This window comes from Chrysemys picta, chromosome 3 (assembly GCF_011386835.1).
Source record: "Chrysemys picta bellii isolate R12L10 chromosome 3, ASM1138683v2, whole genome shotgun sequence".
Classification (NCBI taxonomy): domain Eukaryota; kingdom Metazoa; phylum Chordata; order Testudines; family Emydidae; genus Chrysemys; species Chrysemys picta.
Genome location: NC_088793.1, coordinates 91,050,648 through 91,066,545, shown reverse-complemented (window position 1 = coordinate 91,066,545; position 15,898 = coordinate 91,050,648). Strand labels below are relative to the sequence as shown.

Below are 15,898 nucleotides of genomic sequence, written 5' to 3'. Positions count from 1 at the left end.
AAAAACTTGACAACAGTTAGGCTGCTTGTGTACTGAGACCACTGCGTATTATGCTGACCAATATTGTTTCATTGTTTTCTTGTACTTGTCTGCATCCATCTGTTGTCTCTTATCTAATTTTAAGGCCAGGTCTACACTGACAAGTTAGGTGACCCAGCTACATTGTTTAGGGGTGTGAAGAATCTACACCCCTGAGCTACGCAGCTAAGCCAACATAACTCCTGGTGTATACAGCACTAGGTTGATGGAAGAATTCTTCCTATTGCTGTAGTGAGTGTCTACTCTGAAGTGCTACAGTGGCGCAACTGCTGCTGTAGCAATTTAAGTGTAGACATAGTTTTAGGGCTAGTCTACACTGGCAACGTTAAAACACTGCCATGGCAGCGCTTAATGTGGCTTGTGTAGTCATGGCAGCTCTCCCAGGGCTCTAAAAAAACCACCTCCACGAGGGGCGTACAGCTCCCAGCGCTGGTGCACTGACTACACTGGCACTTTACAGCGCTGAAACTTGCTGGGCTAAGGCGGGGTGTTTTTTCACCCCCCTGAGTGAGAAAGTTGCAGTACTGTAAAGTGTCAGTGTAGACAAGACCTTAGACTGTAAGTTCTCTCTTTGTGCTAAATGCTGTACAAAATACAATGCGGATTTGTCCATAACTAGGGCTCCTATGTGCTATGGTAATACAAATAAGTAATAATTTTCAATCAAGTTTCATTTTTTGACACTTACCTTGCTAGGAAAAAATGAATAAGTGGACTGGGTGCTCCTAAATTGATCTCCGGAGAGGTCTAGATATGAGGAGTTGACACAGGATATCCAATAATAAATCAAAAAAGAACTGCAGAGTTGACTGAATAATGCTAGCATTTTTATAAAGCCCCACCTCCTTTCCTGGTAAAATGCTTATGGAACTATACAACAATTTGAAATATAATCATCACAGAAATTAAAATAATTAATTAGAACATTGGCAGTTTGACTCTTTTTCCACTTCAGAAAATGCATTTATACTAAGATGATTTGTTGATGTTATCTTATAAATGTTTGAAAACAGTAACTAAAGAAACCCATTTAATAAAAAATAGAACAATTTCTGTCTGAATTGTGTTGTCTAGAGAAGCAGGCTTCGAAATTTTCCAACAATGTTTTTGAATCCTTTGCAAAATAGTTCAGAATGTATTTAAACACTAGACTTTTAATTCTGAGATGATTTTGTTCCCTATGCATAATAGGCAAAATTGTCATGTTTAAAACTTTAAGAATATTTTCAATGGGATAAATTTTCATTTATAGCTTGTAGCTGTAAGTGCCTTTTTAAGAAGTGCTACTTAATTTCTGGCAAATAGTAAAAGTATGCCTCCCGCTCCAGAAGAAAACAAAACAAAACAAAAAAAGTAGACTTACCAGAAACTAACTAAAATTTTTCTTCTTCTGGGTCATTGCCTTATTGCAGAGTCATTTAGACCATTCCATTGTTGATGATGCTGATGATGTGGACCTGCAGTTCAACTAAAATAGGATACTTGCATTTCAGAGTTAAAAAGTAGCTTGATGTAGGTCAAAGTCATGACAGTGATTAAAGCAGTAACTCATTCTGAAACAGAATGTTGCTCACAGATGCTTTAGAAAGCTGTAACCTTGCAGAGGTATAAGTTTTTTGGGATAGCAGTTAAAGAGAATGTGTAAAGGATTATACTTGGGAGTAAAAGGAGATGAAGAAAAATGAATATATGTGATAAAAAGTTGGAGAGCCTCACTTGATGGAGCAAACGAACATTGGAAAAAGAGGTCCTTTTGTTGGTATGTCTTCCTTTCTTCTTAGTCTATTCCATAGATAGTTATAACTTCAAAATATTTTCTTTTAGAGGTGATCATCAAACTGAAACACATACAATATTTATAGTTCAGAAATTTCCATTGTCTGCTAATGGCAGATTTCTTCCCTGAGCCCTGAAACATCATTAAATCTCTGTCAACACTAATAACAGTATACTTAGCCCTTTCTACCCATGGATACTCAAAATACTTGTAGTATCATTTCCATTTTGGAGTTGGGGAAACTGAGGCACGGAGAGGTTAACGGCCTCATGCATTACTTCAGTGGATAAATGAGACATTTGGATTTATTTCAGTGAAGTTAGGGCCTTAGCCAAAGTATTCTATCCAAGTTTATACAGTGAGTCAATAGCAGAGCTGAGAATAGACCCGAAAAGTGGTTTTGTTTTTGTTTTTCTCTAAAGAGCTCAGCATTTGGCCTAACTTGCTCCCATTGAAGGCAGTGGTAAAACTACCATTGACTTCACTGGAAATGAAGTTAGCCCAATACTGGATGTCCAGTGCCCAATCCAATAACCCCACCGTCTTCCTTCTGTGCTTTCTGTAATGGTGCTAAACATGGGTTGTGTCCTGTTTACAATAGCTGTCAGACTTTGTATTGCTCCAATCAAGCATGAACCACTGCTGAAGAAGTGAGTCAATTTCTTAGTGTAAATAGTATTCCGAGTGGCGCCTCCCATCACTTGCATGGCATGTTAGCCCTTAATAATATTGTTGCCATTTTATTTTTTATTGACTGCCTCTAGTATTGATGGATTGCAGCACTACACATATTTGTTTCTCAGCTGGATCAGCAATATTAGATCTCTAAATATTTCTTCCAGTTGGTTTATTTCATTGTAATATGAATATATTTGTTTTTTTTAACTAACAATTGTTGTTGGAACCTAGGCTGCCTGACTACCTTGATAATACCTTGCTATGATACTCATATTATGTTGCCTTTATTAAGGTTAAAATAGTGGAAAGTTTTAGTATCCTTTAAAAATGTTTGATTTTTCTGTCCAATAGGTTATATATTTTTAGGCAGCATGTTTGTCAAGGGTGAAAATGATACCAAGTGAAAAATTGCTTAGCCATACTTGTTTGCTTTAAGAGGTGTGCTCGCCATATTCCTGAGCTCCCATTGCTATGAAAGAGAAACCGATACCAGGCAAAATATTGCTAGTAAATTGTCTTGAATTTTTTTAAGGCTGTGATATGCCCATTTTGTGCCACAGTGTACTTCATTGGTTTCCTTTATACATTCCTCAGTTTAGTTGAGAGTACACAAGTTTACTTCAGAGGGAGGAAACCACAACAGTTCCTACTGTGACAAGCTAAAAGAAGTTTAACAAACAGAAGATTGCAGTATTTACAGGAATAAACCTGTTAGAAAATACGCAGCAGGATATTTGTTAATATATCAAAATACAGATACTTATCATTAACTGCATTGTGCACCAAGGAAGTTAATGAGATTTCTCGATGCACAAAAATACACTATACTTGCAGTACATTTGCAATTTAAGGAAAATAAAGATTTGGCAGTGGAATTCCCAATCATTTAGAGCTCTTTCCTGCATCCTTCTATGGCTGAATCAGCAGATTACATAAAGGATTTGATATGATTAATAAATATATAAAGTAACCCCTTCATTGTGACTTCAGGACCAAACCTGCTGTTTTACCATTACAGTTGTTCAAATGGCTTCTCCCAAACTGTTTTGATCTTAAAATTAAACATTCTGTTTGTCATCCAGTACATGTTGTGTTTTTGTTGCTGCTACTCCTGATTGGTTCCTCTGAAAATTCCATGACAGTCATGGGTGCCTTTCATAACATGATATGACACTTTTCCTTTGACATGTAATTTGTAATATATATATTTAAAAAAAAACTGTATTAAAAGATTGGTAAGGTTGTGCATGTAAGCTTAACTCAGCCCCTTTGAGTATATGTATTCTGATACAGCCTTTAATTGCAAGATCGTTGCAATTTCAGAGTAACTGCACTTGTATTCCCCCTCTGTGGTCCACCCAGGGCAGCCACTTAAAAGTTTCTGGCTCCCCTGCTGTCACCTCTCTCGGGCGGAGACCCATGTCTCTCTCTCCCTCTTCACCAGGGTTTTTCTAGGCTGCACAGTTCCCTGCTTATACTGTGTTATTCCCAGCAAGCCAGATTGCCTAAACAGCCAGTGTCTGCACTGGGGCTATAAACAGTGTTATTGTCCACCGTAGTTTACTCACAACTCTTTCTAAGCAAGCACATTTATTCTTAAAGTAAAAGCATTACAGAGAAAACATATTAAAAAAAATAAAAGAACCTACACGAATGATGATTAGCTTATCAGAGATCACCCCCGCTCCAACAAGGGCATTCAGGCCTTCAGATCCCACACAGGTTTTTCTATTACAAGTTCATAACAAGAACACACATGAATAAGTCAGTTTCTTCTTTATACAGTTTCAGCCTTTGATATTCAGATGCTAGGAACAGGTTCCCTCCTCAGGACGTAGCATCAAAAGGTTGGGTCTGGAGGTAGGAATTTGAAATCACCTCCCTCTAGGTATTGAATAGGAAACCCACTTAACTTTGTCCCAGAAGTTCCTTCTTGTTGGGCACATTGTTTAAAATAGTCCTTTGAAGCTGATAACTCTTCCCAAGGTTTGTATTGACCGTGTCTCCATCTCACACACAGCCCCGAACCTCCCGAGAAGTTACCTCCAATCCTGCAATAATACATAAACTTTGCATTCAATGCAATAGACTTCTATAAAGTTTCTCAAAGATATTGTGGGAAACTGAATTATTTATCACAATGATCAAATACTGTTTTCTCCCAGAACCTCATTGGAATGAACAGTGCTCACTAAATCAATAGCTATTTAATATTTTTTATTCATATTCATTATTTACTGTCCACCCTTATTTACTGCCCTTCATCCAAACTCTGCCCTGAATACAGAATTATTAATTTCCTCATGGGTTTTTCTGTAGTAGTCTCGTAATATTGTAGGAGTTGGCAATGCTATGGATAAAGGGCACTAGCTACTAAGACTAATATATAATGCAGGGATCGGCATCCTTTGGCATGTGGCCCGTCAGTGAAATCCGCTGGCGGGCCGGATGGTTTGTTTACCTGCAGCATCCGCAGGTTTGGCCGATTGCAGCTCCCACTTGCCGCGGTTCGCCGTTCCAGGCCAATGGGGGCTGCGGGAAGTGGTGCTGGCCGAGGGATGTGCTGGCCATTTATTTATTTGTTTTTATACTTTAAAAAATAGTTTGTGTGTTTGGCGTATGTGAATGAGTTTGGTCTCAGTATGGTTCCCAAAGGACTTGGGTCCACATCATGGAACCAATAGCCACAATTCTTACCGATTGGCAATCTGAACAGAGAAGACAAGGATTTAATAGATTGATTGTATGAACTAACCTCCTGCTGTTAGAATTGTATTTTATAGGTCAAGTGCAACATTTGTGGCTGGACATTTGTAGAGCAGTATATGAAGCTTTCACTACCTATGATTTACCTGTTTTTGAATAAATAGGACTTCAGTCTTAGAGTTAAAATGCAAAAGAATATTTTAAAAATAAATTTTATTACATTAGTAGTTAGGAGCATGATGTAGGCAAATGTCACAGAGGTAAAGCCCAACTCTGCTTCTCTAGGTCTATGGCAAAATTGTGAGGGCAGCTATATTGTGCTCTTTGATGTTAAGACCTTAAAAAAGAAATAATCTGCCCACTGATGCTGTCTTTTAAACATCTTGTTCAACTATTATTTTTTCTGTTTGAGAGTAGAATATCCACAACAGAGACATCAAGAATGCCTATTTATTAGACAGGGTGATATGGTTTTGCAAATAAATCACAAACTTTTTATTTAGAAAAGGATTTTAAAAACCACTTCATTGTAGCAGTAGATTTCTTTTGTAGAATCCTATTCATCCTAGAACAAGTTATTTAAAATTACTCGGGTTTTCTTGGCATTTAGGGCAAATCCTGGCTTGCCTTATCAACAAATATTTTCTGTTGAAGGCAGGGAGGCTGTGATTCGTCCTATAATTTGAAATTTTCAGTATTAGAAGAAATCTGTGTAGTCTTACTAAGATCTCTGTGGATATATGCTTTTAATTCATGGGAGTCTATACAGGAATTTGTGCAGAGGCTTCATTTTCTTTGTTGTTAACCTGTAATGGATTATGAAGGAAGTTCCATCCAGTCTTCAGAAGAGTGGTTTTGTGTTTGTGCTGAGAGTTGGAGAAGAAAATGTGTTGTAAATAGAGGAATCCTTAGAGGGCTATGAGAGACCCATGGAAAGAATCCAATTCCATCTTTATTTTACCTGTATGTCTGAAACCTTTATAGTGTAGAATGTGACTCCATATTATAATAATGAAAAACAAAATTTGAATAATTGCACTCATTGTTGGACTCATGGTATCTTCCAGGCGCAGCTGGTGGATCTGAAATCTGAACTGACAGAAACTCAGGCTGAGAAAGTAGTATTGGAAGAAGAGGTGCATGATCAGCTTTTGCAACTCCATGCCATTCAACTTCAGTTGCATGCCAAGACAGGCCAGTGTGTTGATTCCGGGGCAATTAAAGCAAAATTGGTGAGTATCCTAGATTAAAGGAAAAAGTTTAAACTATACCTTTTTTTTTGACTGTGTAAGTGGTGAAATGTTAATGTTGCTGGCACAAACTTATTTGAACACCAGCTTTAAAATAAACAAGTATATGTTACCTAGGTTTCTTATACTATTTCTTGTGAAGACTGCTAAAATGATGAGCTAGTAACCAACTATAGTTGGAAAAGTACAGTAGAGAGAAAAGGAGAAGTCCCAACCAGATGTCTATCAACATTCAGGGTTGCAGGCTGTTTGCTTTGAAATATATATGTAATAATTTCAAAGAAATTGTATTAAAGTTCTGCAGTGGGGAAAAATTAAGATTGTGCTTTTTTGTTTTTATAATATAAACAAGCTCTGAGAGTTGGTGTTTTAACTTTTGAAATATTGGAAATATAAATTTTTTGTTGCAGGTTTTCTTTGGAGAATGCAGAGAAGTTGATAGGTAGTTTTCTTAATTGAAGAGGTGAAGGGGGTTTGAATCTTGTGGGGTTTTTTAAATAGCTTTTTTCAGCTTTTTATTAGGTGTTAACAAAAACAGAATTTTAAATCAAGTCAGCATGTGAATGAGTGTCAGTGTAAAAATCACTTTTCTTCTCAATCAAGTTTAAGTTCCTTGGAAGTAAAAATTATCTTTGGTGGTTCAGTTTTCCTGGGGTAGAAAAGATCTTTGAACTTCTAATGTGAAAAGTAATCATATCTTACAAAAAATAACCAGAACTTCTTTTTGCATTGTAAAGAAGCCAAAAAGAGGAGACACCCATTCCTTCTCCTCCCTCTCCACTCCATCCTAGGAGAGTGTGGGTTTTTTTTTTTTTTTTTTGTGGTGAGGGTAACTACTATACATAAGACTGAAACTTTTTCAGTGGACCTCCTTTTTTCATATTTACAAACTGGGCCACCTCCCATCTCAGTCTTCTTGTTTAATTCAACAGATCATCAGGAAAGACTCCATACACCACTGGTGATTTGTGAAACATATTTTGAGGAACTATTTGACAAATGCCACCAAACAGCCAAATTTTTTTTTTTTTTTTTTTTTTTTTTTTTTTTTTTTTTACTGTTAGCCTACTCTAGATTTTAACTGGTGATCTAAACAAGAAACATTCTTTCTCATTACTAATCACAGATAGCATGGTTTCAGGATCCAGCATGAACAGAATTTTAATAAACAAAATAAAAATCATTCTATATAGGCTACATGAGCTGAAGGACTCTGACCTGATTTCGGAACATTGTTTACACACTTTATAACTCTTAAACACTTAAGCCATGTTTGTCTATGACCATGTTGTAAATTGTTTCTCTAACAAGTTCAAGTTGTGAAACCTCAACATACATGGAATGTTTTCCTGTTACCTTAATGTGTATTAAAATACAGAAATCCCAAAGGCAGAGTAAAGCAAACTCAAAAGATAAGCCTAGATTTTTAATGAGTACAGTTTCAACATATATAAATCCCTAAAGAATATGGGGAAAGTTTACTCCTTAGTTTTGACTATGAACACAGACATTTTTGTGGCTTTAGCACACAACTATAATATTTTTCCATTTGGTTCAGGTAGTTTTTTTTTAAATAGATAAATCCTGAAGCTTGTCTATGTTGAATGTACTCATTAAAAATCTAGGCTGACATTTTGACCTTAATTCAGTATGGTGCCTTGCCTCATCCCCTTTCTTATAAACCATGAGGCTTATCTTTTGAATTTGCTTTACTCTGTCTTCTGGGATTTCATAGAATTTTAGTGGAGAGAAACTGTCCTTTAAACTGTTTTAGATATAGAAACTACAAACGCTGAAGAGCTTGAGCAAGCAAAATTGGAGCTACTTAGATGACAACGAAAATTGAAAATCGGAGTTTTAGGTTAAAAAGAGCTTTAGTGGTGACCTTCTATCAGTCTCAATCTGCCCAGGGGAGCATTTTGAAGGGAGACCGTGTCAACAAAATGTGTCACTGGAAAATATAATGCTGCATATGTTAACCTCCCTCCCTCTGTGCCGAGTATACAACTTCTTTTACTAGAGCATGGGAGAAAGTTGATATGCAGCGTACTATGAATTCATATTTGACAAACTCCAAATTATGCAAAACGTTGGTGAATGAAAACCTATTTAAACATTCAAGGTTGCTCAACAGTTGACTACATGCAGTTTACTCTACAAGCATCTTTCAGATACGATCTCTTTTTTAACATCCTGTCTGTGCTGCATGGACATGAAAGCTCTTTTGGTATTTTTTGTAAGAGTTTTTATAAGAGTTTGGCCAAAGTGACTTTGGTCAAAATTGTATCTCCTCCTCCTGTTTTGCAGTGCATTATATATATACTTTTGCTACTTACGTACGTACGTCCCATAAGTGGCTGAATACCAGATGTGTAATATATAGCTTGAAAAGTATTTTATAATGTTATGTAAATCTGAATTATAATTTAACTATCAGGTAAAACCCTTAGTTTAGGTTCAGAAAGGCTTAGCAGCAAACCTGTATTTTGTTGTTCTTTGAAAAGCAATTATCTTTTCCCCAACAAAATGTGGAAAGCTTTATATCAATCTTACTGTAGTTCAAGCTTTTGTAGATCTTCCCAATACTTATGTTTCATAAGGAAATGAATGTATGTAATTTTCTAACAAATAATTTTAATGATTTATTCCTTACAATACATACTTTGATGCAGAAATTGCTACAAAATAAACTTTTTTGTTTAATACCATACTTATTTTTGTGTCCTTCAATAAACCTAGTACAGTTCCTTAATAGTGTTCTGACAGAATAAGACTGATATTAGCATTTATTTTATGGCATTTTCTAGAAGTTCACTTTGCCACTGTTTGCCAGTTTTTCTGATTGTGGAACTGTTTTCTTCTTTCTTAAGTCTATCCTTTCTGTGGATGAGTTGGTAAGTATGCTAGTTGCCTTCATCTGTATTTAAGTCAGTGCTTTTATTTTGTGTGGCAGTATACATATTGGCCTCTGAAACTAGAAAAACAGATCTGGCTGGCTTTCTTCCCCCCTGGTTGGCCACATATCTGATATTGTTGACAATTTTTAGTTTTGGTGCCTTTTTTCCCAAGCCTGTGCATGTCTGTATTTGTTTATGTTTCTGGTTGCTGCAACTATTTGGGGATGATATGGTCTGGTAACTTATGAAATTCTGAAGGTTGTCTGATCTTGTTACCTAGAAACAAAATCTGAAACTGTTTAAAGTATTTATTTAAAAATAACAATATCCAGCATGTTATGAACAATAATTTTTGTATATTAATTTTCTCTTGTAAAATGTCAGTTTTCATACATTCCCCCCTCTCCTCAATTCCCTTTTTGTGAGCGTGTTGTTTTTAATGTAACTTTCCTATTTGTTAACAGTCCTATGGTGCCTAAAATATGTAAGCTTAGTAGTGTACTTATAAGGAGGCGTGTTTGGTAGTGGTTCAGACTTGAGACTTTCACCTCTTAAACTTTGTAAGCGATAGACTTAAAGATTTTTAAATAATGTCACTATTTTCATAGAATTATGGACCTTATAGCTACTATTAAAATTTTGTTTTTATCTATTGAAAAATCATTAAGTAACACTGCTCTACAGCCAAAAGGCTTCTGAAATAAATGTAGTCAAACTTTACTAATTCTGGGTCACTGAGAACGAAAATGATGCTTAAAATTGTTGATTGGCTCTAGTTTTCAAGATATGCTATTGAGTCAGTATATACGACCCTTGACTTGGGAATGGCGGAGGATAAGTGAGTTATAAAGGGAAGGGATCTCAGTTTAAACCAGAAATGACTAAAATACATCTTTGACTGGATCTATGAATAAATCTATGACTGGGTTTGGACAGTTCTTGCTTTTTAGGCAAAACAATGAATGATGCAATCTGAAGCTGGTATTGCATTATACATGATATGAATTGCATCATGTTTTCCTAGAAGTCATGGATGATGCAATCAGAACGAAGCTTACATCACTCTGCTGAACAAATTGCCCTATATCAGCTCTAGAAATCATACAGTGTCGTGCTCTCTTATTTGTCAGTGTTTGATTTTTGCAAAGGGACACATTTCTGTTTAGCCAAAGTGAGCAGAGATGCCTCTTACTTGTGTGAACAGTGCAGATAACTTCTGCTATGTTTGTGGTGAAGTGACTTTTGCATCACAAAAGCGCAGTATAACCACTATGGTTAAGAAAGCCTATCACCTTTATTTTGGCTGCAAAATTGGAGATCAGGACAAGAGGTGGGCTCCACACATATGCTGCAACACTTGTGCAACAAATCTTCGCCAGTGGTTGAACAGGAAAAGGAAATCTATGCCTTTTGCAGTGCCAATGATTTGGAGAGAGCCAACAGATCATACCAGCAATTGTTACTTCTGCATGGTGCCTCCAGTTGGGAAAGGTGTGTCAAAGAAGAAAAAGTGGACTGTGCATTATCCAAACATTCCATCAGCTATATGCCCAGTACCCCACGGAGAAGGACTGCCGGTTCCTGATGCACCAGAATCATTCTCACTTGAGTCAGACGAGGAAGAGGATCAAACTTCTGGTCCTGAACCATCAATGTCACAGGACCCACATTTTCTCCCATCCTCCTCCTCTGAACCACACCTCATAACACAAGGTGAACTGAATGACCTTGTCAGGGATTTGGAACTACCCAAGAGTAAGGCAGAGCTGTTGAGCTCCAGACTACAGCAGTGGAATCTCCTGGCAGGTGATGTTAGGGTTTCCATGTTCCGTGACCGTCAAAAAGATCTTGTCCCATTCTTCTTCATGGAAGGTGATCTTGTAGCCTGCAACAACATCGATGGTGTGATGGCAGCCCTCAACATCGTTCATGATCCAGATGAGTGGAGACTGTTCATTGATTCATCGAAGACGAGTCTTAAAGCTGTTTTACTACATAATGGCAATGTTTTGCCATCAATTCCAGTTGGTCATGCAGTCCATATGAAGGAAACCTATGACAACATGAAACTACTTTTGAGGTGCATAAACTATGACCAACATCAGCGGCAGCTTTGTGGCGATTTGAAGGTTGTTGCTCTCTTGCTTGGTCTGCAGACTGGATACACAAAGTACTGCTGTTTTCTCTGCGAATGGGATAGTCGTGCAAGAGATTCCCACTACATCAAGAAAGATTGGCCACTCCGACAGTCATTGGAGCCTGGGAGGAAAAGTGTTCAGCATCCACCACTTGTTGAATCAAGGAAGATTTTGTTACCACCCTTACACATCAAGCTGGGTCTGATGAAGAACTTTGTCAAGGCCATTGACAAAACACAAGCAGCTTTCAAGTACCTCCGTGGAAAATTTCCAAGGTTAAGTGAAGCTAAGATAAAGGAAGGTGTCTTTGTTGGTCCTCAGATTCGTGAACTTCTTCGAGATGATGCATTTGACCATGCACTGCGTGGCAAGGAAAAGACGGCATGGAAAGCCTTCCAGTTAGTGGCAATAAATTTTCTCGGAAACAACAAGGCAGACAACTACAGGTTGTTGGTGGAAAACCTCCTCAAGGCATACAAAAGCCTTGGTTACAACATGTCACTAAAGATACATTTTTTGCACTCTCATCTAGATTTTTTTCCACCGAACTGCGGAGCAGTGAGCAACGAGCACGGCGAGCGATTTCACCAGGACATTGCAACAATGGAGAAACACTGTCAGGGCAAATGGAGCCCGTCAATGCTTGCAGACTGTTGCTGGACAGTGACAAGAGATGCTCCATTTAATGAATACAAGAGACAAGCCAAGAAGCGCCGAGTAGACACTGAATAGGACTAAACTATGTACATAATAGTTTTTTGCCTTTTGTTTCATAATAAATTTTATTTATATAACCCTTTTGCTGATTTTTAAAGTGTTACATAAACAGGACAGGTGAAATATTATCATGTAAAGCAACCATAAACACATGAAAAGACCTAGGTTTACAATTTATGATTAAAACTCTACTATCTACACAATATACATAGACATAAAATGTAAAAACTTAAATATCTTAGAAACAGTAGCCAATCAGTTGTTTTAATTGTCATATTTGAATTCAGCACATCAAAATACATAATAAATAGCACATTTTATCTCTGAAGCAGATGACTTCTCAAAAATTGTAGACCAGTGTAATTGAGATCTATTATTCTTGAGTAGAACTTCATATTTTTAATGTTGTCTATATTAAGCATAATTTTTCTCCTTTAAGGAATATTAGTCATGATATAAAAACTAGAAAACAATATCTGCTTATATAGGCAAAATATAACTGATTTGGGAAAAGGCTGAGGTATTCTTACATATTCGGAGAGACTAACCTGTCATTCCATCTTACCTCAGTACATTTTATGTTAAGAATTAGCCATTTTCTAATGATTTGCTGTAATGTGTGGTTAGATTTTTTTTTTTTTTTTTTTTTACAGCAGTAAAGAAATATCGTTCACTGTTGTGATGGTAAACGTTTGTTTTATGCAGTGTGTGAACTTTTAGTGCCACTTAAAGAATGGACAGTGGATAGCACTGTGTATGTTTAAGGTTCAGTTCCAACTTTCATTTTAACCTCACCTTTTTCAATTGCCTATAACTTCGTCTCACTAACTGGTTCTAGAATGTAATTTTCCAGCCTTTGACAAAGGCCAAACCAAAATCTCTGGATCAAGAAAATTACACATTCCAGAAGCTCTTAATCTTTTCTCAAGTAAAACCAAACCAAAAATACCCAAGGAAATGCTATGCAAAAAAATACTGTTAGTATAAAGTTAGGGTTCAGAAACTAAACAAAAATGTCAGGTAATGCAGAGCTCTGTGCAGTGTTATAGCTGAGTCAGTCCCAGGATACTAGAGAGACAGGATGGGTGAGGTAATATCTTTCATTGGACCAACTTCTGTGGGTGAGAAAGACAAGCTTTCAAAATAATCCTCTAACCTTCCTACTTGCCTCTGTGACCCTGTCACATCCCATCTCATGATCTCCTCTACCGTACTCTTCAACTTAACCTCTGCTTGTCTCTGGCTCTTTCCCCTTACAATACAAATATGCTGTAGTCTCTCCCACCCTTGATCCACACTTTCCTTTCCAACTACAACCACATCTCCTATCTCTCTTTATCGCTAAGCTTATCACTGAGCTTATTGAGCTTATAGTCTACACTCTGTCTGGGGTTTCTCTTTGTAATTCCATCCTAGACCCTGTCCAATCCAGCTCTGCCTCTTGCACACCACTGTATCCACACTCAACAAAGTCTCTAATGCTACAGCTCAAAACTAGTACTCCATCCTCATATTTCTTGACCCGTTAGCTGCCTCTGACACAGATGACCAAGTTCTTGAAATCTTGTCCTCTCTTGGCTTCTGTGGCTCTGTCCTCTTCTGGTTCTCCTCTTATCTCTCTAATTGCTCCTTCAGTATGTCTGTGGGAGAATCCGCCTTATCCACTCACTAACTTTTTGTAGGGGTTTGACAAAGTTCTGTCCTTGAACCCCTTCTCTTCTCCCTCTACACCTTATCTCTGGGTAATCTCATCTGCAAACACAAATTCACCTACCATCTCTATGCTGATTACTTAGCTACCTATGTCTCTACCCCAGACTGTCTCCTTCTGACCAAGCTAAAATCTTGGCCTGTCTCTCTGACATCTCCTCATGGATGTTTCCCAGTCAGCTCAAGCTCAACACGACTAAAACAGAGATGCTAATCTTTACTCTCCTTGCCACCTCTTCTCTTGAGCACTGTGGACTACATCAACATCCTGCCTGTCATTCAGGCCCATAACCGGGGTGTCATCTTCGAGTTGGACCTCTCTCTAAGACCTCACATCCAGACTATATCTAAACCTTGCCAATTCTTTCTACATAACATCTCTAAGATCCGACCTTTTGTATCCATCAACACAGTTAAAACTCTTGCCAAAGCTCTCGCCCTCTCTTGTCTCAATTACTGCAAAATCCTTTTCTCTGGTCTTGACCAATGCAATCTTGCCCCACTCACCCATTCAGAATACTGTTGCAAATATCATTTTCTTAGGCCGTTGCTTTGACTGTGTTACTTTTTCCTCTTTGCATCCCTCCACTGGCTCCCTTTCTCTATTACATCAAACATAAGCTGCATGTATTCACTTTCAAAGCCCTTCACAGTCAATCCCCACCCTACCTATCATCTTTCATTAGGTATTGAGTTGTCGACATCCATCTCCGATTGGCCCATGATGCCAGCCTCCATCATCCACTTACTACATTTTCAAACAAGCACTATATGCTTTCTTGCATACTGCCCCGCAAGCTTCGGAAGTGCTCCCGTAAACATCCTCAAAGTTTCTTTGCCATGATGCCTACAAAAAAACTTGACAACAGTTAGGCAGTCGTCTGTACACCAGCAGTCCTGTCACCCTGACCAATATTGTCTCATTGTTTCCTTGTATTCTCCCCTCTGCCTAAATCCATCTGTTGTCTCTTGTCTTCCACTTAGATTGTAAACTCCTTGGGACAGTGACTGTATTTTAGTTCTGTGTTTGTCGAGTGCTAGCACAGTGGGGTCCCAATCTATGACTAGGGCTCTTGTGTACTACAACAATATAAATAACAAATAGTAGAAAAATAATATGTAGCATATTACTGCCATTGGAAATTAAACTCCAAATAATTTCCAAAGCTAGGCAGGTCTTAACCCTGGCAAGGCATGACAACCAGTTCCTTTCAGAGATACCGTCACATAGATATCATCACCCATGTGTGTTTGGCATATATTTTAAAGGCCTTGTTTGACTGTCTCTTAAATTTACCACACATTTGATAACATAAAGGTAATTTGATGTTAAGGCATAATTTGTTAATGAAGTGATAACTAATTTCACTTTTAATTTTTTATTTTAAGTTGATGACTGTATTACATAGTGTTTTGTGTAGAAGTCTTTAGTATTGGTGGTGTTTAGGGGAGAGATTTTTCAAAAGCACAAATAGGAATTAGGTGCCCGGCTTCTACTGACTTTCTATAGAGTTGAGCACATAATTGCCCTTTGTGCCTTTTAAAACCTATTTAAAGGAAAAGGATCCTATGATGTAAGGAAAGTTAATCTCAATGTCAGACAATTTTATGGATCTTTTCTAAGAGTCTTTATAATAAAAGAACTAGAGCTTCAATACCACAATACTTTCTAGAGGGAGTAATGCATTATGTAATGCTGCAGTTATTGCATGTTTATTTGCAGAAATGTTTAGCACGGTTCCTGAAATAACTGAAATAAAAACTACCAATTTTTTTCTTAATTTTTTTTTTAGGAGAGAGAGCTTGAAGCCAACAAGAAAGAAAAGGTGAAAGAAGCTCAACTTGAAGCAGAGGTGAAGTTACTGAGGAAGGAAAACGAAGCACTTCGTCGACACATAGCTGTGCTTCAGGCTGAGGTTTATGGGGCAAGACTGGCAGCCAAATATTTAGATAAAGAACTAGCTGGAAGGTTTGTACAAGTAATTT

The 15,898-nt window shown here is 37.4% G+C and overlaps 1 protein-coding gene across 2 annotated transcripts in view; it reads left to right on the top strand.

The window, feature by feature from the left end:
• GOPC (golgi associated PDZ and coiled-coil motif containing) overlaps positions 1 to 15,898 on the top strand; it is a 39,254-nt gene that overhangs the window by 11,167 nt on the left and 12,189 nt on the right. The window contains exons 2-4 of one of the 2 annotated variants that reach the window (XM_008175876.4): positions 6,268 to 6,432; positions 9,321 to 9,344; positions 15,706 to 15,881. In XM_008175876.4, the coding sequence (XP_008174098.1) occupies positions 6,268 to 6,432; positions 9,321 to 9,344; positions 15,706 to 15,881 (365 nt within the window). The remainder of the gene's footprint in view (positions 1 to 6,267; positions 6,433 to 9,320; positions 9,345 to 15,705; positions 15,882 to 15,898) is intronic. The other variant, XM_008175883.4, reaches the window with a different exon arrangement.